Here is a 22042-nt window from a genome sequence, read left to right as displayed (position 1 = left end):
TCGTTTAAGAGAGCTTTCTGTCAAATGCAGATTTGGGGCGATGACGGAGGAGTTGATTCGGGACCAGGTCATAGTACAGTGTAGGAGTAAGAAAATGCAGGAAAGATAGTGGGCAGCGAAGGACCCCAAGCTGAAGGATGCTATAGAAATTGCGAAGGTGGTTGAGGAGTCAGAGTTTTGTATGAAACAAATGGAGAGGAGAGAAGTTAAGGCTTCTGAAGAGGTATCTTCTGTTCAGGGTGATGTGGCCGTGACGAGTAAATCGTCCTGGGAAAGGCTTAGTGGATCTAAAAATGGGAAGTGCAACAAGTGTGGGAGCAGGTATCATACTTCTGAGTCCAAGAATTGCTTTGCCCTAGGGAAAGAGTGCCGAAGGTGCGGGCGCAAAGGGCATTTTGCGAGGGTGTGTAGGGAAAAAGAGCATACAAAGGGGAAGGTGGCCATGGTTGGTGATGCCTCAGGAGATGCGTCCGTAGGTGACAAATTCGGAAGGGTGTTGTGTGTTTCTGGGTTGGATGAGGCAGGGGTGAGAGCAGAAAGGATGCAGAGACCTAAAGCAGAGTTTACTGTCAAGAATGTGTCCGTAGAACTGATGGTGGATTCCGGCTCCTTATATACAATAGTTCCTAAGGATTTATTTCTCCAAATGTGGCCTTCAACAAGACTATTGCCAAAGGACATCAATCCTGGCAGGTATCAGGGTGAATGGATAGACATCATAGGTTATATGCTCACTGATACAGGGTTCAAGGGGAGAAAGGTCTTAGGCAAAGTGTATGTGGCAGAGTCTGGTCCGCTTATTTTGGGTTGGCAACACCAGTACGATCTTCGCATAGTCATCAATCCGTGTGCCCCTAGTCAGGTAGCTGCAATCAAAGATGTTTCTCTTGCCGGTATATTGAATGGGGCTAAAGGGGTATTCAGAGAGGAGATGGGAGAGTTGAGAGGATATGTTCACGAGATTAGGTTGAAGCCCGGTGCTGTTCCTGTGCAGCACAAGGTTAGAAAGGTTCCAGTCTCGGTAAGAGAGGGTGTAAAGGAGCTCTTGAATGAAATGCTAGACAGTGGGGTAATTGAACCAGTGGAGGCCTCAGCATGGTTGTCGCCTGTAGTGATTTCTAAGAAGAGAGATGGCAAGTTGAGATTCTGTGTAGATTTGAGAGGGTTAAACCAGAATATTGTTACAGACAATTTTCCCTTGCCAAACATTAATGAATTGGTTCTACTAATGAAGGATGCTAAATACTTTTCAAAATTGGACTTGAAGCACGCATACCATCAGATTAGACTTCATCCTGGTTCTAAGGGCCTCACTGCTTTCATCACCATGGAGGGCACGTTTCAGTTCACTCGGATGCCGTTCGGTCTGGCGTCTGCCGCCAGTGTTTTCCAAAGGATGATGAACCAAATTTTCAGAGGGTTGGACAATATCCTGTTTTTCCAAGATGACATTCTAATGTTTGGTGAAACTATTGAGAACCATAATATAACTCTGAAGATGCTACTGGACAGATTATTGCAATCTGGTTTGACTTTGCGCTGTGAAAAATGTCAATTTTTGATGACAGAGGTGGAGTATCTTGGTCACTCACTGTCGCAAGATGGTGTAAAGCCGAAGAAAGACCTGTTGGAGGCAATTAGGTCGGCTCCAGCTCCCAAAGACAAGGACCAATTGCGATCCTTTTTGGGATTGATTGAGTACTATTCCAAATTTTTCAAGAACTTCGCTAGCAAGACAGAGTGCCTAAAAGTACTTTTGCGCAAAGGGGCTAGTTTTGTCTGGGGAGGAGAGCAATGCCAATGTTTTCAGTTGATTAAGGATGATGTATGCAACGCTGGCATTCTAGTGCCTTTTGACACAAAGAGAAGAACAATAATCACGGTGGATGCAAGCGCTGTGGGCATTGGGGCAGTCTTATCTCAAATGCATGGGTCTGTGGAGAAGACGGTTGCCTTTGCTTCTCGGACTTTGTCTTCTGCTGAGAGACATTATGCTGTTATTGAGCTTGAAACTCTGGCTGCGGCATGGGGTGTGGAGTATTTTCGCACATATATATGGGGAAGTACCATCACATTGCGTTCTGATTTTGTCACCAGGTGGGACTGGTAAAGGGTCAGCGAGATTGGCTAGGTTGGCTTCCCGTTTGCAAGAATTTAATTACAAGATTGAGTACATTCCTGGTTGGAAGAATGTGCAAGCGGACTGTCTTTCTCGTCTGGCTCTTGAGTGGCAGACAGTAGATGGAGACAATGTATTAGAGCATGAACAAGAGGGAGCTGTTGCGTCTGTGGGTGAGGTTGTGCATTGGTGTAAAGGAGCTGTGAAAGAAACCGACTGGGATTTGGCTATGAAAGCAGATGAAGTCTTGTTGCGGGTCGTTGATTTAATAAGGAAAGGTGGGAGGAGAGACAGTACTCTTCCGGCATCTGTACGGCCTTTCAATAAGGTGGTGGATGAGCTTTCTGAAGTTGATGGGAGAATGATCCTGCGGGGTGAAAGGGTTGTTCCGCCTGTGGGGGTGCGCAAACGCTTGTTTGATATTGCACATGAGGGTCATCTTGGTCAAACGATTACCAAGAGAAGGTTGAGAATGGAATTTTGGTGGCCCGGTATGGATGATGATGTGGTGAGATGGGTAGAAAGATGTTCTGAGTGCATTCAGAGTGAGAAACGGTTGAGAGTGGGAGAGCAGTCGGTTAGTGGTAACATAACTGACCCTGGCAAACCTTGGCATAGTGTTTGCCTGGACTTTATTGGACCTTTGTCTGGCATCGGCAGGGGAAGGAAGTTTGCCTTGGTTATGGTGGATGTGTACTCCAAATGGCTTATCGTCAAGTTTTTGGGAGAGGTTACAACATCTGCTACCATAGGTGTACTGAGAGAAATTTTTGCTGAGGAGGGATTTCCATCGGTGTTGATTACCGATAATGGTACACAATTAACATCTGTGGAGATTAAAGGGTTTTTAGACTTGTGTGGCATAAGGCACGCCCGTACAGCGTTATACAATCCTCGTGCTAATGGTATTGTGGAACGAGCTAATCGCATGATTAAGGGTGGTCTGCAGTTGGCTGTGGTCAATGATTTGGATGCTGGTTCGGTGATCTCAGAATTAGTGTGGGGATATGGAACCACAGAAAACACAACGTCAGGCAGAGTACCGTTTGTTGATATGAGAGGTAGGAAACCTGTCAGCAAACTCAGACCTGCATGGATGGAGAGATTGTTGGGAGGTGGCGGCGCATTCAGTGGAGACCCAGCCAATGAGACAGGGGATGACAATGAGAGAATGAAACCAGGTGATTGGGTAAAAATCAAATCTGGTAGAGTGAGACAGGGGTTTAACAAATTCTTAGGTCCGTTTAGAGTTCATCAAGTTCACAGGTGGCATGTCTTGCTTGATAATGGCCAACGTTGGAATTTCAGGCGTGTCGCAAAATTTTCTTCTGCATTGGATGTTGGATGTGCAAGGAGGGGTGATGATTGTAGTGGTTATATGTTGATGAAAGATGAAGATGTGAACAGTCCTAGTGGTGGCGAGAGGGAACAGCTTGGTGGTGGAAGTGGTGATGCCGCGGTTGGCAGTAGTGAGGTGATTATTGATGCTCCTAATACCTGTTCAGATTCCATGGGAGCCTCTACTTGTGTTCCAAGTATTGTGTCACCTAGAACTGTTGGGTTTCCTAGGACTACTAGATGTAGGAGACCTCCAGGGTTCTTGAATGACTATGTAACATAAAGCATATTGCTAGGGTAATGACTCCGTGTATAGATTTTCTTTTGTTTTTACCTTGTTATCTCTTATTTTGTTATAGTTCTTTCCTGTTATTTATTTGTGGTTCTTTTTGTGGGTGTCAACGGTGGGGGATGTGTTATGACGTGGCTCGCGGCTAGATGTGTGATCGATGCCGTGAGCCTAGAATGTTAGCCATGATTCTTTCTCCTGGCAGTTGCTTGCTGACAGGGGAAGAAGACACCGCGTTAGAGGAGAGCTCGGTAATTAAAGCTTACCTGCTATACCACAACGCTGCCTCCAGCCTTCATTACAGAGAGTCAACTGTAAAAAGGGGATACCTTGGTTATTCATTTGTAATGAAATAGCACATTAGGTCATGGGAGTCCAAAGTTAATGACAGTATTTTGAAACTGTATGTTGTTGAGTCGCGCGCAAATTCCTGGGCCTGCCCACGATCCAAGTCCAGGTCCCAATCCAGGTTGCCGTCCTTAGGCAAGTCAAAGGCGACGTGTCATATTTAAAACTATCACTTTCAATAAATGCCTCTCATTGCATAATATAATCAGATATACTAAGTTAAATCCTTTGTTATGTCAAGCACTACACTGCCTTTTGTTTAGATTTGCGCTATAAAATACCATATATAAGAATACACTTTTTGAACCTTGATTTTCATGCTAAAAATTCTCATGGTTTGGGACGAGCATGGAATCATATGCCAAGCCATACACTTAGCTTGGCACTGCTCACTCTGTTAATATATTTGCTTTACCACTTCTGCTTAACGGCCATAGTAGCAGTGGCAGCTGCGGCAAATCTCAATGGGAGGGGTGAGTGGGGAGGGGGCATGGATGGACGAAAATTTTAAAACAAATAATAATACATATTTTTTTTTACCTTTTCCTGCCACAGCTGGCTGCCTCACTCCTCTTCCTATGGTGTTGGTGTCTCAGCACTGCCTGCGGCACCAGCACAGGCTTCCCACACAATTCTGCCACTGCTTTCATGCTATACCTAGCATGAAAACTGCACCAGGATTGTTCTGAGTGGCTTGTTCTGCCGCTCAGACACTACGTGGGAATCTGTGTTAGTTTCTCTAACCTGGCTGTGCAAGCCGGGTTGGAGAAACATAAGTGCGCATGTCAGTTTGGCCAGCCTGAGAGGGTTGGCCAAACTGACATGCACACTTAGTGCACTGATTCCACTCACCCTCCTCCACCTCCCATGGACCAGCCCTACCCCTCCCTGCACCTGTTGGCTGAACCTGCTGGCTGATCGAGCAGCTGAAAAATAAAACCATCACAAAACATTGTTTTATTTTTCAGCTGCTTAGCCAGGGGGGCGACACTCCTTCGCCATTGTGAATGAGCCGCCCCTGCTTAATAGGGGACATTTGCTTATATGCGTGGCCTATGTTCACAGGCCCTGTGCCACCTGGGGGAAAAAAAAGAAATGCTATTTTTAATTTCCTAAATTTAAAAATCTGTGATAGGATGCATACTGCCAAAAGCTTGTCAGCAGCAGTAGCACAAAGCAGTTTTTGATGCTGAGTCTGGGACGTTTAAGTTTCAGTTGATTTTGTCCATAAATTCTAAGATTTCTAGAGCCGCGCCCGGCCACTCTGGGGTTGCCTAGACACGGCGCCCCGCCCTTCCCAAGTTGAATCCGAATCCCTTCCCTGCTGCTCTGTCTGACAGTGAACTGAAACACATTGCCGCCTTTAGTAAGAGGATTTTCTCCTTTGCCATGCTGGAGCTGAGGTCTCTCAGTGTAGTTCGCTTGTCAGTGCGATATACTCTTGCTATTTGGGACATGATGAGCGACCTGAGGATTGGTGCACTGCTTTTTCCCAAATGTTCCACAATGGACTAGATGGGGTAAAATAAGTTTGCTTGCCAGGCTGGACACCTCAGATTGTGTCGCCGTGCTATGGGCACTAGTGTAGCGATTCAGCACCATATTTGATGTGTGCCATTGTTACATGCAGGCATCATTATGGACATGCTGTTTGATGGATTCTAGCTTTTTGAGGGTCACAGCGACAGAGTGATTGAAACGTAGCCAGATGGGCAACAGAGAGAGTCCTTGAGGCGGAGAGGGGTAGGGTGTGCTACTCACTGTAATTCTTGGTCATCAAGAAGGACAGTAGACTCAGACCAATTTTCGATCTTGAGGCCCTGAATATCATTCTTCGGAAAGACAAACTCAAGATCCTGACTCTGGCCGAGTTTCTGTCTGCCCTGCACCTGCGGCAATGAATAGTGTCCATGAACCCTCAAGAGATGTCCTTCCAAGTGCCCATCCTGCAGTCCCACAAGTATTTCATCCTTTTCGTTGTGGGGTTGCAACACTTCCAGTTCACAAACCTGCCTTTTAGCCTCATTTTGGCCTTCTGGGCAGGGGTGGCTCCTCCTTGAGGGCGAAGGAGCGTCGCCACTGCAAAACTTTTACCAAACAAAGATAATAAACTGTGTTTATTATCATTGTTTGGTAAAAGGACGGGGCCACTAGGTTGATGAGCAGTGAAGGGGAGTGCTGTTGCACTCCCCCTTTGAGCGCGTGTGTGTTTGGCTGGCCGTCTCGGGTCGGCCAAACACACATGCGCTTGGAGAGAGCCTGCACAGGCTTCCAGTCTGCCTGGGAGCGCCCTGGGTGGGCGCTCCCAGACAATCCTGATGCAGCTTTGAGCTGCGTCTGGATTGCACGCAGGGCAGGCTGGAAGCCTGTGCCTGCAGCAAGGAGAAGCAGGAGCGGTGCGCGACAGTGAAGGTACTTTTTTTTTTAATCCCCTCTCCCCAGCACGCCACCCTGCCCCTTCTACTTGCCTCGAGCCACTCCTGCTTCTGGGTGAAGGTGATTGCAGTGGTTGAGGCTCATCTTCGCGGGTTGAGGATACATGTATACCCTTGCTGGGACAACTGGCTGCTGAAGGCGGGCTTACCTCAGTCAGTCACTGACCACCAGTGGATGACTGTTTCCCTACTGTCTTCCCTGAGATTGTCTGTCAGATCTTCCCTGCAGTGAGTCCAGGACATTCAGGATATTATCCAGATGTTTCAAGCCCATTCTTATGGTCTGGGCCAGACAGTACTGAGGCTTCTTAGTCTTCTGGCCTTGTGCATGCTGCTGGCACCTCATGCCATTGCCACATGTAGGCTTTGGAACCTCCGGCTTTGGTGGGCTCAGCAGTGGTGATTCCATTTGGACAGCATCTGCATTTCAGAAGAGGCGGATCAGGACCTTTAGGAGTGGCTGAAGAATGTCAACCTGACTTGTGGCCGGCTGCTTTCCTTACCCCTTCTGAGGCTCATAGAGGTGAAGGACGCATCATCCCAAGGTTGCTGGGGGACAGGAGAGGGACCTAGGTGAGTTGAAAATCAGTGGCCTCTGGTCTCCAGTGAAGCAGAGACACCATATCAATCTGCTGGTGTTATGCACCATTTGGCTGGTGTAGGAGGCTGGCCTGGCTTGTAGTGGGTACCAAGGGGTACTTACACCTTGCACCAGGTCCAGTTATCCCTTATTAGTGTAGAGGGGTGTCTAGCAGCTTAGGCTGATAGAAAATGGTAGCTTAGCAGAGCAGCTTAGGCTGAACTAGGAGACGAGTGAAGCTCCTACAGTACCACTAGTGTCATATGCACAATATCATAAGAAAACACAATACACAGATATACTAAAAATAAAGGTACTTTATTTTTATGACAATATGCCAAAAGTATCTCAGTGAGTACCCCCAGTATAAGGATAGCAAATATACACAAGATATATGTACACAATACCAAATTATGCAGTAATAGCAATAGAAAACAGTGCAAACAATGTATAGTTACAATAGAATGCAATGGGGGCACATAGGCATAGGGGCAACACAAACCATATACTCTAGAAGTGGAATGCGAACCACGAAGGAACCCCAAACCTATGTGAGCTCGTAGAGGGTCGCTGGGACTGTAAGAAAACAGTGAGGGTTAGAAAAATATCCCACCCCAAGACCCTGAAAAGTGGGTGCAAAGTGCACCTAAGTTCCCCAAAGAGCACAGAAGTCGTGATAGGGGAATTCTGCCAGAAACAACAACACCAGCAATGCAACAACGATGGATTTCCTGACGAGAGTACCTGTGGAACAAGGGGACCAAGTCCAAGAGTCACGATCAAGTGGGGAGTGGGCAGATGCCCAAGAAATGCCAGCTGTGGGTGCAAAGAAGCTGCCACCGGATGGTAGAAGCTGTGGATTCTGCAAGAACGACAAGGGCTAGAAACTTCCCCTTTGGAGGATGGATGTCCCACGTCGTGAAGTTTCGTGCAGAAGTGTTTCCGTGCAGAAAGACCGCCAACAAGCCTTGCTAGCTGCAAAGGTCGCGGTTAGAGTTTTTGGATGCTGCTGTGGCCCAGGAGGGACCAGGATGTCGCCAATTGCGTGAGGGGACAGAGGGGGCGTCCAGCAAGACAAAGAGCCCACTCAGAAGCAAGCAGCACCCGCAGAAGTGCCGGAACAGGCACTATGAAGTGGAGTGAACCAGAGCTCACCCGAAGTTGCACAAGAGGGTCCCACGAAGCCGGAGGACAACTCAGGAGGTCGTGCAATGCAGGTTAGAGTGCCGGGGACCCAGGCTTGGCTGTGCACAAAGGAAATCCTCGGTGAGTGCACAGGAGCCGGAGTAGCTGCAAAACATGCGGTTCCCAGCAATGCAGTCTAGCGTGGGGAGGCAAGGACTTACCTCCACCAAACTTGGACTGAAGAGTCACTGGACTGTGGAGTCACTTGGACAGAGTTGCTGAGTTCAAGGGACCTCGCTCGTCGTGCTGAGAGGAGACCCAGAGGACTGGTGATGCAGTTCTTTGGTGCCTGCGGTTGCAGGGGGAAGATTCCGTCGACCGATGGGAGATTTCTTCGGAGCTTCTAGTGCAGAGAGGAGGCAGACTACCCCCACAGCATGCACCACCAGGAAAACAGTCGAGAAGGCGGCAGGATCAGCGTTACAAGGTCGCAGTAGTCGTCTTTGCTACTTTGTTGCAGTTTTGCAGGCTTCCAGCGCGGTCAGCAGTCGATTCCTTGGCAGAAGGTGAAGAGAGAGATGCAGAGGAACTCTGATGAGCTCTTGCATTCGTTATCTAAGGAATTCCCCAAAGCAGAGACCCTAAATAGCCAGAAAAGGAGGTTTGGCTACCTAGGAGAGAGGATAGGCTAGCAACACCTGAAGGAGCCTATCAGAAGGAGTCTCTGACGTCACCTGCTGGCCCTGGCCACTCAGAGCAGTCCAGTGTGCCAGCAGCACCTCTGTTTCCAAGATGGCAGAGGTCTGGAGCACACTGGAGGCGCTCTGGGCACCTCCCAGGGGAGGTGCAGGTCAGGGGAGTGGTCACTCCCCTTTCCTTTGTCCAGTTTCGCGCCAGAGCAGGGCTGGGGGATCCCTGAACCGGTGTAGACTGGCTTATGCAGAGATGGGCACCATCTGTGCCCATCAAAGCATTTCCAGAGGCTGGGGGAGGCTACTCCTCCCCAGCCCTGACACCTTATTCCAAAGGGAGAGGGTGTAACACCCTCTCTCTGAGGAAGTCCTTTGTTCTGCCTTCCTGGGCCAAGCCTGGCTGGACCCCAGGAGGGCAGAAACCTGTCTGAGGGGTTGGCAGCAGCAGCAGCTGCAGTGAAACCCCGGGAAAGGCAGTTTGGCAGTACCCGGGTCTGTGCTAGAGACCCGGGGAATCATGGGATTGTCTCCCCAATACCAGGATGGCATGGGGGGGGGCAATTCCATGATCTTAGACATGTTACATGGCCATATTCGGAGTTACCATTGTGAAGCTACACATAGGTAGTGACCTATGTGTAGTGCACGCGTGTAATGGTGTCCCCGCACTCACAAAGTCCGGGGAATTTGCCCTGAACAATGTGGGGGCACCTTGGCTAGTGCCAGGGTGCCCACACACTAAGTAACTTAGCACCCAACCTTTACCAGGTAAAGGTTAGACATATAGGTGACTTATAAGTTACTTAAGTGCAGTGTAAAATGGCTGTGAAATAACGTGGACGTTATTTCACTCAGGCTGCAGTGGCAGGCCTGTGTAAGAATTGTCAGAGCTCCCTATGGGTGGCAAAAGAAATGCTGCAGCCCATAGGGATCTCCTGGAACCCCAATACCCTGGGTACCTCAGTACCATATACTAGGGAATTATAAGGGTGTTCCAGTATGCCAATGTAAATTGGTAAAATTGGTCACTAGCCTGCTACTGACAATTTGTACAGAGAGAGCATAACCACTGAGGTTCTGGTTAGCAGTCCTCAGTGAGACAGTTAGGCATCACACAGGGAACACATACATATAGGCCACAACTTATGAGCACTGGGGTCCTGGCTAGCAGGGTCCCAGTGACACATAACAAACATACTGAAAACATAGGGTTTTCACTATGAGCACTGGGTCCTGGCTAGCAGGATCCCAGTGAGACAGTGAAAACACCCTGACATACACTCACAAACAGGCCAAAAGTGGGGGTAACAAGGCTAGAAAGAGGCTACGGCTCTCAAGACCTTCCTGATATCCATCAGAGGTAATCCTGTATAGGCTCTACTGGACAACACCACTGCCGTGAGGCATGGCAACAAGCAAGATGTTGTGGAGTCTAGTGTTCTTTGGCAGGAAGCACTCTAACTGTGAAAGTGGCTGAATCTTCAAGAGACTTCTCTGACAATCAACCACCCGGTGGGCTCCCTGGCGCCCGGGAGACGAGCTCAGCCAAAGACATGTAGCCACCGAGGAGCGTTGTCTGCACCCAGAAGTAGTGCACAGTGCCTTCACCTACTAGTGTGGATTTTCACTACCGCCAAGAACTCTTAGTTTCGCACAGTTTGCGCCCTAGAGTTTTCTCTTTAAGGCTCTTTATCTTACTCGAAGTACTACACTTATTTATGTGTTTCCACCTCTTCCTTTGCTTCCCTAAGTTCTGAAAAATGCCAAGTAGGACAGGGCTCAGGTCATCCTTCTAGCCCTGTACTTGGCTCGAAGGGCCAGGCACTCTGAACTGCTGAGCCTGAGGATCTGTCCTCCGCTCCATATTCCTCTGAGTGAAAACGCTGTGTCTCAGCTACGGAGCAGGGTTGTTCACCTGAACCACCAAAATCTACACTTCGTGATTTGAGATTGAGCAGAACCAGCAAAGTGATTTTCACCTGTGTGAGGAAGTGTGGTTGTCATCTTGGCACCACATCGCCCACAAAGTCGCCCAGTTCTGGACGCTGAGCGAAGTTTGTGCTTGGACTTTTAGCTCGAAATGCTAATAGTAACACTTTCTGAGGTACTTTTGTTTGGTCTGATATTGGACCAACAAGGTATTGCCTTGGGCACTTTTAAAGGTTATTTATTTGTTCATTCTGCTTTTTTGTGTTTGCCTGATCAGATCTCCTTATTTGTCACCTGTTATAATATGTTTCCTGAAAGTGCTTTCTCTCTCGCCTTTTGTTGTACCGTAACAGGACATTAATCTGATACTTATGTTCTTGATATGCAGACCATTTGAGCACATGCACAGCTGCTCTTTGAGGCTGGTGACGATGAAGAGTATCTTCCTCGTTGCGACTATTTTTGCAGTCTGTGTCAGCAAATTGCAAGCACTGTCAGTGCAACCACCATATACCACCTTCTTTCCGGACAAACTAGTGCCCTCGGACTTGGGGCAGTCCATCATGCCTTCCACTTTTTTCTCTCACCTACATCTCTCTAAGCAGAAGCATAGGCGAGACTTTGGCCTCAAGAGAGCCCTTAGCTTCTATATTGATCAAACTAAGGAGCACAAGGTGGACAGCAAACTCTTTGTTGGATACACTGGTGCAAAGAAGGGCCGTTCGGAAACAGACCCTTTAAGATGGATTGTTCTCTCTATAAAGGTGTGCTATGCCTTGGCCAAACAAGAGCTACCTTATGGCCTTATCAACCTGAGTCAAAGCCGCCACCAAAACTGGTGCTGAAGGTCTGCCAGATTGATATGTGGGCATGCATTTACATCTTCACCAGCCACTATTGTATTATCTCTACAGTCTACAGTGAGGGCTTCACAGCTTTAGGCTTTTCACGTTTACTGGGTTTGTGCCTGATTGTCAGCGGCGGTGTGTTAATACAGGAGAGGTGAGCAGCCATGCCTTTGTTGGTCTTTGAAATTGGGGGGTGGGAGGTGGGGAGGTTTCTCATTCGTGTCAAGATGTTCCAGAGCTTGGTATTCAGTATTAAGGTGCACTGTCCATTTGAGACTATCTGAGTACTTAGGAAGAAGTGTCGTCTTCCATCTTAGGTTCCTCGTTGGTTGGTAGGTTTTGAAGTTCATCTTACTAGAAGATGTGGCCTACACCCACCGATGAGCAGTGAAGGGGGCCTTGAAAAAATCAATTTAAAAGCAGGAAACCCGAGATGTTCTTTTTTAACTGGTATGATGCAGTAAGTGTTGGGTAGTGGAGTTGTAAATCGGCTGTAGCCTTCGTATAAGGAATGTTAGGATGCCCTCCGCCCTCGAAATATACCATTAGCATACTTTAGCTTTGATAATACCAATGTGATGGTGGCATATTCCCATTGAGGAAGGGGGGAAAGTGTCTGAGTCTCAACTATGTTTACAGAGAGTTTAAGTACCTGTTTTACTTGAGGTACTAGTGAGAGTTTCGTATCCGTGAGTACGAGGCTCCTTCCTTTGGTGGCAGTGGTAGGATGTGCTTTAAGCTACCTGTACTAAAGGCCACACGGCTGAGAGTTAGACCAATGTACACATATTAGTATTTCTGTTTTTATTCATTGAATTTAAGAAGGGTGCATTCTACTATTCATGTGACCTAGTAGCAGGATGTCCGGTGACTTTCTGAAAAGTTCCAGGCTTTCAGTTGCAGGCTGTTGTCTGATTTAGCATGGGATGACATGTTGTAGTTAAGATATTCTTATTTTGTACTTGGTTAGGTATATATTCATTTATCTGTATGTGAATTGCTTCAGTGTTTCTTCTAAGTTATTTGAGTATCCCATTGCCCAGCAAAAAAGAAATGTAAGTGTGGAGATTCATGGTCGAGAGAGCAGTTGGGTGCCATGATTTTTTTGAAGTATAATCTGGTGTGTTCCTTTGGTGGTTGCTGTACAGTTTGTAATGAAACAAGTGCTGTTTGTGAGTAATAGATTGTTTTATACTTGATGTACCTGTTCTATGTTGGACGTATGCAAAGAGTTCTGTCTAACGTTTTTTGTTTTCATATGTTTCTTTGAGGGTTTGTTTGTGTATGTTTCTTTGAAGTTGGTGCTGTTGTGAGCCACAAAATGGCCACCTATACAACATACTGGTGGCATGTCGGGTGTATGAATGATGTTCTATCTAATGCATTCTGTGTTATACAAATCCTGATGCAAGTTGGTGTGTGTTGTTTCTTCCTTATGTATTACCATTGTGAGCCACATCTTAGCCACCTCTATTCTACAATTTAGGAAAGAGTTGAAGACTCACCTCTTTACAAAACACTACATCACAATCCTTTAACTGTCGACAACCTTGCTTAACTCTTGTATCACTTGTTTACTTTACGCATGTCTTTTGCCCTGTACAGTGCTCTCTGTTGGCTAGGTTTGCACTATACAAAAACCATAAACATATATACCTCTGTGTATAACGTATTGTGTTAGATGTTGTCGCATCCTATGGGAACAGTGCAGACCGTAGAAAATATTTTGTTACTTGCCTGGACGGATATCCTCATGTTGCTTATGATACCAGCATTGTTCCATGAGGGCAGGTATTATTTAATCTTTAAGGCAATGCATTTAGTTTTAATTCAACAACCATAACATGCCACAGTTCATTGTGATAGTTTACAACTTTCACATGTTGTTTTGCTCATTTATTTTATGATGGGATACCTCATTTTTCATGGTGTAGCATCTTGCAGAGTAAATAAGTGTCCTAATTTCACAATAACCTTGAAAACAACCATTTGCAATGTAATAGATCACACATTTGCTTGAGTGAGAGCTATTGGCAATGTAAATTCATAACTGGACTTTTATTGCTGCATAAATTGGTCAACCTTGCCTCATAATTACATACTTTCCTGCAGTATAATTCCAGAGGCCCTGCATATAACTAAATCACTTCCATTAACCTTCTTCCTCTATCTGCAGCAAAAACTGAAAATGTTGCCATTTAGCATCCTAATTTAAATTTGTCATGCTAATTCCAATAGAATACCACTTTCACCACCCCACCATCAGAGTTTCTGACTGGCTAACACAAGTCCCCCAAAAAAGACCCCAGACAGCCACAGAGGAGAAATAAACTAGAAGGATCACCTAAACAAATCAAGATTGTTCAAACAGTTATAGTGTAATAAGGATGTTAAATTGGCCGTAATTATGGTCATAGTTGTAATTAGGAGATAATATTGAAACATATACAATTATGATTTAAACCTCTATCAGAAATAAACTTTTGGCACTAGTCTGTAATAAGCAAACAGCCCCCTAGAGGACACCATAACAAAAATATCATTTGTAAGAAACATCATTATAAAACCATATTGTTAGCCCCTATAGGGCATAACCCCATGAAAAAAACAGGAAAAGTAATGCAATGTAACCATATACTTAGCCCCTAGAGAGTGTTTTAGGGCTAGCAGGTCTATTGCAATGATATTACAAATAAGGTCTTTAAAGCAAAACTTCTCCTAGCTATAAATCAAAGTACAAGCCATGAGAAAGCTTAAGACATTGAATGGTGGGAGGGATTATTATTTTGGAGTCCCCACTAACATAGTGCGGGGACCCAGAGATGACGTAGACAGAAAGAGCACATTGTGGTCAATCTTTTGAAGGTGGTCCCATTGTCCTAGGACCACCACAGGCTGAGTTATGAGCAAACATGTTTTGTAAAAGTAATGCCCTGCAAAGCATTATGGGACAAGTTTCCGTGCCATGAATATTTTAATAAGTTGATATGACTATAATGCTTAGAATAGCCCCTAGAGGACACCACAATGAAAATAGCATTTGTAAGAAACATGGTTGTGTACCTATATGATAAGCCCCTACTTGGCATTACCACAAAAAAGAAAATGGCAATAAATAATACAAAAAAAATGGCAATAAACAATGCAGAGTAACCATATATGTAGCCCCTAGAGGGCATATAGCATTACATATTTTCCGGGGTAGCAGGCCTATAGCAATAATATTACAAACAAGGCCCTTAAAACGTAAGCTATTCGCAGCTGGGAAACAAAAGTTCCAGCCATGAGAATGCTTAAAAAGACAGTGAGTGGTGGGAGGGGTTATTATTTTGCGGTAGCCGCTTTTGCTTTGAGGATTTCTGTTTTATGTAAAGCATGTACCAATTTTTAAGTGTTTTAAGGGGAGAACCTCAAGAAATAACTCTGATTAGGTAACTGTGAACAATATGACCAGCGCTTCAATACAACCGATCAAGTTCACGCTGTTGTGCCTGTTCACGCTGTGAGTTCCATGGCCACCATGCAGCTTGAAGGGGTGAGAAAAAATAAATAGTTTGTCCATGCTGAAATGTATTGGCAGTCGTGCAATAATCCATGTAACAGGGGCAGTCTGCAAGGCGTGACAAAAACAGCATCAGGGTGGGACAAACAAAAAGCAATTACCAATGACATCAAGTGATTTTTGAAAGGCAAGCCCACCACAAATGAAAGTATGGGCATGAAATAGGCATGGTTAAAAGCCCACAATAATTACAACAGGTCAAAGCGCTTGGGCGCTCATCCTAAAAATGGGCCATTTTGTTTTCTGAACTGTCTAATGACTGTAGAAATTTAGGTAGCAAATTAGTCAATAAAAAGTAGAATGGGTAAAAAGATGATGCTTGGGAATTTATAAGTCAGCAAGCCTTTGATAGATAGGCAGTGATAATGATTCCTATTGTCTTTCTCTTCCAGAGCTGTGAAGATGGGGCTTTCCAGGGGATGTCTTCTCTGTATCAAGGTCCAGATGTTCATCTTCAACCTCATCTTTTGGGTGAGAAACTGTAATGTATATGTGTATCTTTGTTGTTGTTCATATACGCCATGTACCTCTTTGTATAGCCTAATATGTGTTTAGAGAAAGCCATGAATCTACTGAGGAGGACTCTCACAAATGCGACCAACCATGGAAGTAATGGATGAAAGGCAAGCCAGGATTCATACCCATAAAGAAACTGGCAGAATTTTAACTGCACTACCTCCAAAACCAAAGAGGAAATTAGCCTTTCAGGAGGAATTGGACACTACACAGCCGCCAGCTAAAGTGCCAAAAACAAAAGAGACACCTCCCCCTCCTCAATTTTCGCCTCCTCAGTCTCCTCCTCACTCTCCACATCTGCATATCTCTCCTACTACTAGTCCCTACACCTATGCAGTCACCATCACACTCATTTGATTCGCAGCAGGACAATGTGGATCCATGGGATCTTTATGATCCAGACCCCATTCCGGACAATAACCCAGATTGCTATCCCTCTAAGCCTTCACCACCAGAGGATAGTACAGGCTACACTCAAGTGATAGCTAGGGCGGCAAAATATCATAATGTCACCATGCACACTGAGTCATTAGAGGATGATTTCTTATTAAATACACTCTCCTCAACGCATGCAACATATCAGTTGCTCCCTATGCTCCCCGGCATACTAAAACATGCTTACCAAATATTTAGCGATCCTGTAAAGGCAAAAATAATTACTCCTAGAGTGGAGAAGAAATATAAGCCACCTCCTTCCGATCCTGTCTATATTACCCAGCAACTACCTCCAGACTCAGTAGTGGTAAGCGCTGCCAGAAAGAGGTCAAACTTGCAGTCGTCAGGTAATGCACCCCCACCAGTCAAAGAGAGTAGGAAGTTTGATGCTGCAGGGAAGAGGGTGGCATCTCAGGCAGCCAACCAATGGAGAATAGCCAACTCACAAGCGTTGTTGGCCAGATATGACAGGGCCCAATGGGTCGAGATGAAAGATATAATCCGTCATCTCCCCAAAGAACTGCAAAAGAGGGCACAGCAGATAGTGGAGGAAGGCCAAGCCATCAATAACAATCATATCAGGTCTGCCCTGGACTCAGCAGATACAGCGGCCAGAAGCATCAATACTGCTGTAATCATAAGGAGACATGCATGGCTTAAGTCCTCAGCAGTCAAACCTGAATTCCAACAGGCAGTGTTGAATATGCCATTCAACAAGAAACAACTTTTTGGCCCAGAGGTCGACACTGCTATAGAAAAAATGCGGAAGGATTCAGACACCGCAAAAGCCATGGGTACACTATACACCACACAATACAGGGGATCCTTTCGCAAACCCCAGTTTAGAGGTGGATTTAGAGCCCAAACTGCAGAGGCATCCACATCACAGCCAAAGCCGGCCTACCAACCTCAATACCGAGGTGGTTTCAAAAGCACTTATCGAGGCCAGTACCCCAGAGGCAGAGGAAAATATCAAACACCAAAACAAGCCTCACAACAAAGTAAACAGTGACTTGTGCCATTCCTTCCCAATTCACACCTCACCTGTGGGGGGGGAAGACTGCAAAAGTTCCACAACAATTGGCTAAACATTACCACAGACAACTGGGTATTATCAATTATCCGCAATGGCTATTGCCTAGAATTGATACAAACTCCACCAAACATTCCACCAAAACCACACAGGCTATCCACAGACCATACTCTGTTACAGGAAGAAGTCAAATCTCTATTACTCAAACAAGCAAAAGAAGCCGTGCCACAAAATCAAGTAGGGACAGGAGTTTACTCACTGTATTTCCTCATTCCCCCAAAAGATGGCACCCTAAGGCCAATATTAGATCTCAGAACCCTCAATCTTTACATCCTGTCAGAACACTTTAATATGGTAACCCTACAGGATGTTATCCCACTACTTCAGCAACACGATTTCATGGCAACATTAGACCTCAAGGATGCGTATTTTCATATACCCATCCATCCTGCGCACAGAAAATATCTCAGGTTTGACATTCAAGGAAAGCACTATCAGTTCAAGGTGTTACCCTTTGGAATAACAACAGCTCCAAGGGTATTCACGAAGTGCCTAGCGGTAGTCACAGCCTACCTAAGAAGACAACACATACATGTCTTTCCCAATCTAGACGATTGGCTGATAAAATCAAACAGTCAAACGCAGTGTGAAAACCATACGCATTATGTAATACAAACCCTGCACACGCTAGGGTTCTCAATAAATTACCAAAAGTCACAACTACAGCCTGCGCAAATACAACAGTATTTAGGGGCAGTACTAAATACTCAAAAAGCGATTGCAAGTCCAAATACCCAAAGAATACACGCATTCCAGAATATAATAACACAAATACAAACAAATCAACAGTACACTGTCAAATTTGTCATGAAAATATTATGGATGATGGCATCATGTATTGCAATTGTTCCACATGCAAGACTAAACATGTGGCCTTTGCAACAGTGCCTCGCACAACAATGGTCACAAGCACAGGGTCAACTTCAAGATCTAGTGTTGATAGACTGCCAAACATACATGTCCCTTTAGTGGTGGAATTCCACTAATCTGAACAAAGGGCGGCCATTTCAAGACCCTGTGCCTCAGACCATAATTATAACAGATGCATCAATGATTGGTTGGGGGGCTCACCTCAACAATCACAACGTCCAAGGACAATGGGATGCCCAACACAAACAGCTACATATAAATCACCTACAGCTGTTAGCTGTCTTCCTAGCACTCAAAGCTTTTCATCCTCTCCTCATTCACAAAAATGTCCTGATCAAAACAGACAACATGACCACCATGTATTACCTAAACAAACAGGGAGGGACACATTTGTCTCAATTCTCCCTCCTAACTCAAAAGATTTGGAAATGGGCAATACACAACCAAATTCACCTGGTAGCACAATACATTCCAGGGATACACAACCAATTAGCGGATGTTCTCAGCAGAAATCATCAACAAACACACGAGTGGGAGATTCACCCTCAAGTACTTAAAAAATACTTTCAATAATGGGGAACACCAGACATAGATCTGTTCGCCACCAGCGAAAACGCAAAATGCCAAAACTTTGCATCCAGATACCCACATCCCCTATCCAAGGACAATGCTCTATAGATCAATTGGTCAGGCATATTTGCTTACGCTTTTCGCCCTCTTCCACTTATTCAATTTCTATTTAACAAATTGCGTCAAAACACGCTCAATCTGATACTCATAGCGCCAACGTGGGCACGTCAACCGTGGTACACAACACTATTAGACCTGTCAGTAGTGCCACACTCCAAACTCTCAAACAGACCAGACCTGTTAACACAAAACAAAGGGCAGATCAGACACCCGAATCCCAACACACTCAATCTGGCGACTTGGCTCCTGAGGTCATAGAATTTGGGTATTTACAACTACCAACAGAATGTATGGAAGTAATTTAGCAAGCAAGAAAACCCACTACTAGACAGTGCTATGCGAACAAATGGAAAAGATTTGTATATTACTGTCAATCTAAACAAATTGCCTCTCTTTCAGCATCAATATAAGATATTGTATGCTATTTACTTCATTTACAAAAATCAAATTTAGCATTCTCTTCCATAAAAATACATCTCACTGCAATTTCCGCATATTTGCAAAATGTACAGCACAGCTCTCTATTTAGAATACCTGTTATCAAAGCCTTCATGGAAGGCTTAAAATGCATCATTCCACCCAGAACACCTCCAGTTCCTTCGTGGAACCTAAACATAGTGCTTACACGATTTATGGGCCTACCTTTTGAACCTATGCACTCGTGTCAAATACAATTTTTAACATGGAAGGTTGCCTTCCTAGTCGCAATTACATCATTGTGAAGAGTTAGCGAAATTCAAGCTTTCACTATTGAGGAATCGTTCATACACAAGCATAAAGCCGTACTACGAACTAACCCTAAATTTCTTCCTAAAGTAATATCACCTTTTTCATATCAATCAAACAGTGGAACTACCAGTCTTCTTCCCACAGCCAGATTCTGTGGCAGAAAGAGCTCTACATACAATAGACATTAAAAGAGCTCTAATGTACTATGTAGATAGAATAAAACCTTTCAAGAAAACTAAACAGTTATTTGTAGCTTTTCAAAAACCTCATACTGGTAATCCCATTTCAAAACAAGGTTTAGCACGATGGATAGTAAAATGCATCCAAACATGTTACCTTAAAGCTAAAAGACAACTTTTAGTTACTCCTAAGGCACATTCTACAAGAAAAAAAGGTGCTACAATGGGCTTTTTAGGGAACATACCAATGGCTGAAATATGTAAGGCAGCTACTTGGTCAACACCACATACATTTACTAAACACTATTGTGTAGATGTTTAAGCAACACAGCATGCCACAGTAGGTCAAGCTGTACTAAGAACATTATTTCAAACAACTTCAACTCCTACAGGCTGACCACCGTTTTTATGGGAGGACTAACTGCTTTGTAGTCTATGCACAGCATGTGTATCTGCAACTACACATGCCATCGAACGGAAAATGTCACTTACCCAGTGTACATCTGTTCGTGGCATGTTCCGCTGCAGATTCACATGCACCCTCCCACCTCCACAGGAGCCTATAGTCGTTTAAGTTAAACAATACTTGTACATATGTAGATATTTATATATATTTAACATTCCATTAACATGGACATCTCTTTTCTTTATACTCTATCACTCCTACCTTACCCTCTGCGGGGAAACAATCTAACATGGAGTCGATGCCCATGCGCAATGGAGCCGAAGAGGAGGAGTCACTCGATCCCGTATCCAGTATATCTATATACCTGTAGCGTGTATTTCTGAGCACATCTGTGTTTGTGCATAGCTGTGTTTATTTACACTGCATATCTGTGTGTATTCACATGTGTGTCCACTATATATACACACTTTATAACTAGGTATGTCTGCAAATGTGAACCCTGTGTATCTGCATAGTATACATTGTACATTTGGATATATGTATGTTTACAGTGCTTATCTGTATATGTCTGCATGTATGTAACGTGTATCTCTGTATTTCCTTGAGTGTAGAGCTTGCATTTGTGTTTGCCTACGTAATGTACCCTGTAAAACATGTGTAGCTGAATCTGTTCACTATATCTATGCATAATGGCTTGTATGTATTGTGTGTATGTGTGTGTAATAGTGCACGTATGTGTCTGGCTACCCTGTGTATCTATGTTCAAGTGCATATATATATACCTCGTATATTGGTCAATATCTGTGTCTGAACATTTACACTGCATGTGTGTCTCTTCTCCTGTGTGTGCTAATCCTGCATTAGTGCAGGTGTGCATTCCATTTATCTGTGTGTGTGTATTCTGCATATTGGTATTACTAAATACACGTTTTGCCTATATGTGTATATCTCTATTTCTTTGTGTATTCATCATGTGTATGTATTTGTTTAGAGTTTTAATAGAGTACTATGGGTCTGCTCCTGATTACACTCCTGAATTGGTGCGCTATTTAAATGCAGTGAAGTGAATTCCAGTTATGTTATGTTATTTGCACTGGAAAGTGCACTATGACCTGCAAGGGTATCCTGCTGCTGAGTAGGTTTGTGTACATAGCCCTGCCTATGGTAGGATAGTTAATTGAAGAGCCTGGTCTTTGGCTTAATGCAGAATTCAAGAAGAGAGAGGGCTTTGATGTGGAGTGGAAGGTCATTCCACCCTTTAGAAGTGATTTAAGAGAATGCCCATCTTCCTGATCTGGTTCTGTGTATGCTTAGAATGTGTGTGGGAGTAGGAGTCCTACGAAGTGGAGGTGTGTGGTTGGGTGATGAAAGGAGATGCGATTGTTCAGGTAGGTGAGGCCTAAGTTATGTAGTGCCTTGAATGTGTGTGTGAGAGGAGTTTGAAATGAGTGTGTTTGTGTTGAGCCAGATAAGCTCCCTGTTGCGTTGTGAGTTCTGTGTGTGAGGTTGAGGATGAATCTAGCAGCCAAGTGTAATCTAGTGAGTTGCTTGGTGATACCCGGCGTAGAAGGTGTTCCTGTAGTCCATCCAACTTGCTGGTGACTAGGACGTGAGTGACAGTTTTTCTCAGCATCTTCACGGTGTGGAATCAGGATGCAGTGATGGCATTGACTTGTGAGGTCATGTCCAGTTTGCTGTCAACGACCACCAATAATCAAGATGTCTGCCTTGGCACCATTTTGTTTCAAAAACATATGACCCAGGCAGATGTGTCTGTTTTAAAAATGAAAGTGGATTTGAGTGCCACTAGGGTACATTTCAAGGATCACTAGTGCTGCTGTATTAGCAATGCCAACGGG

The 22042-nt window shown here is 44.8% G+C and overlaps 1 protein-coding gene across 1 annotated transcript in view; it reads left to right on the top strand.

The window, feature by feature from the left end:
- LOC138246383 (tetraspanin-4-like) overlaps positions 1 to 22042 on the top strand; it is a 156823-nt gene that overhangs the window by 68513 nt on the left and 66268 nt on the right. The window contains exon 2 of the mRNA XM_069200952.1: positions 15658 to 15736. Within this exon, the coding sequence (XP_069057053.1) occupies positions 15668 to 15736 (69 nt within the window). The 5' untranslated portion in view covers positions 15658 to 15667. The remainder of the gene's footprint in view (positions 1 to 15657; positions 15737 to 22042) is intronic.

The sequence above is a fragment of the Pleurodeles waltl genome, chromosome 7, assembly GCF_031143425.1.
Source record: "Pleurodeles waltl isolate 20211129_DDA chromosome 7, aPleWal1.hap1.20221129, whole genome shotgun sequence".
In the NCBI taxonomy this organism is placed as follows: Eukaryota; Metazoa; Chordata; class Amphibia; order Caudata; family Salamandridae; genus Pleurodeles; species Pleurodeles waltl.
Note: the sequence above shows the minus strand (reverse complement) of the source record. Positions and strands in the feature narration are given on the sequence as shown.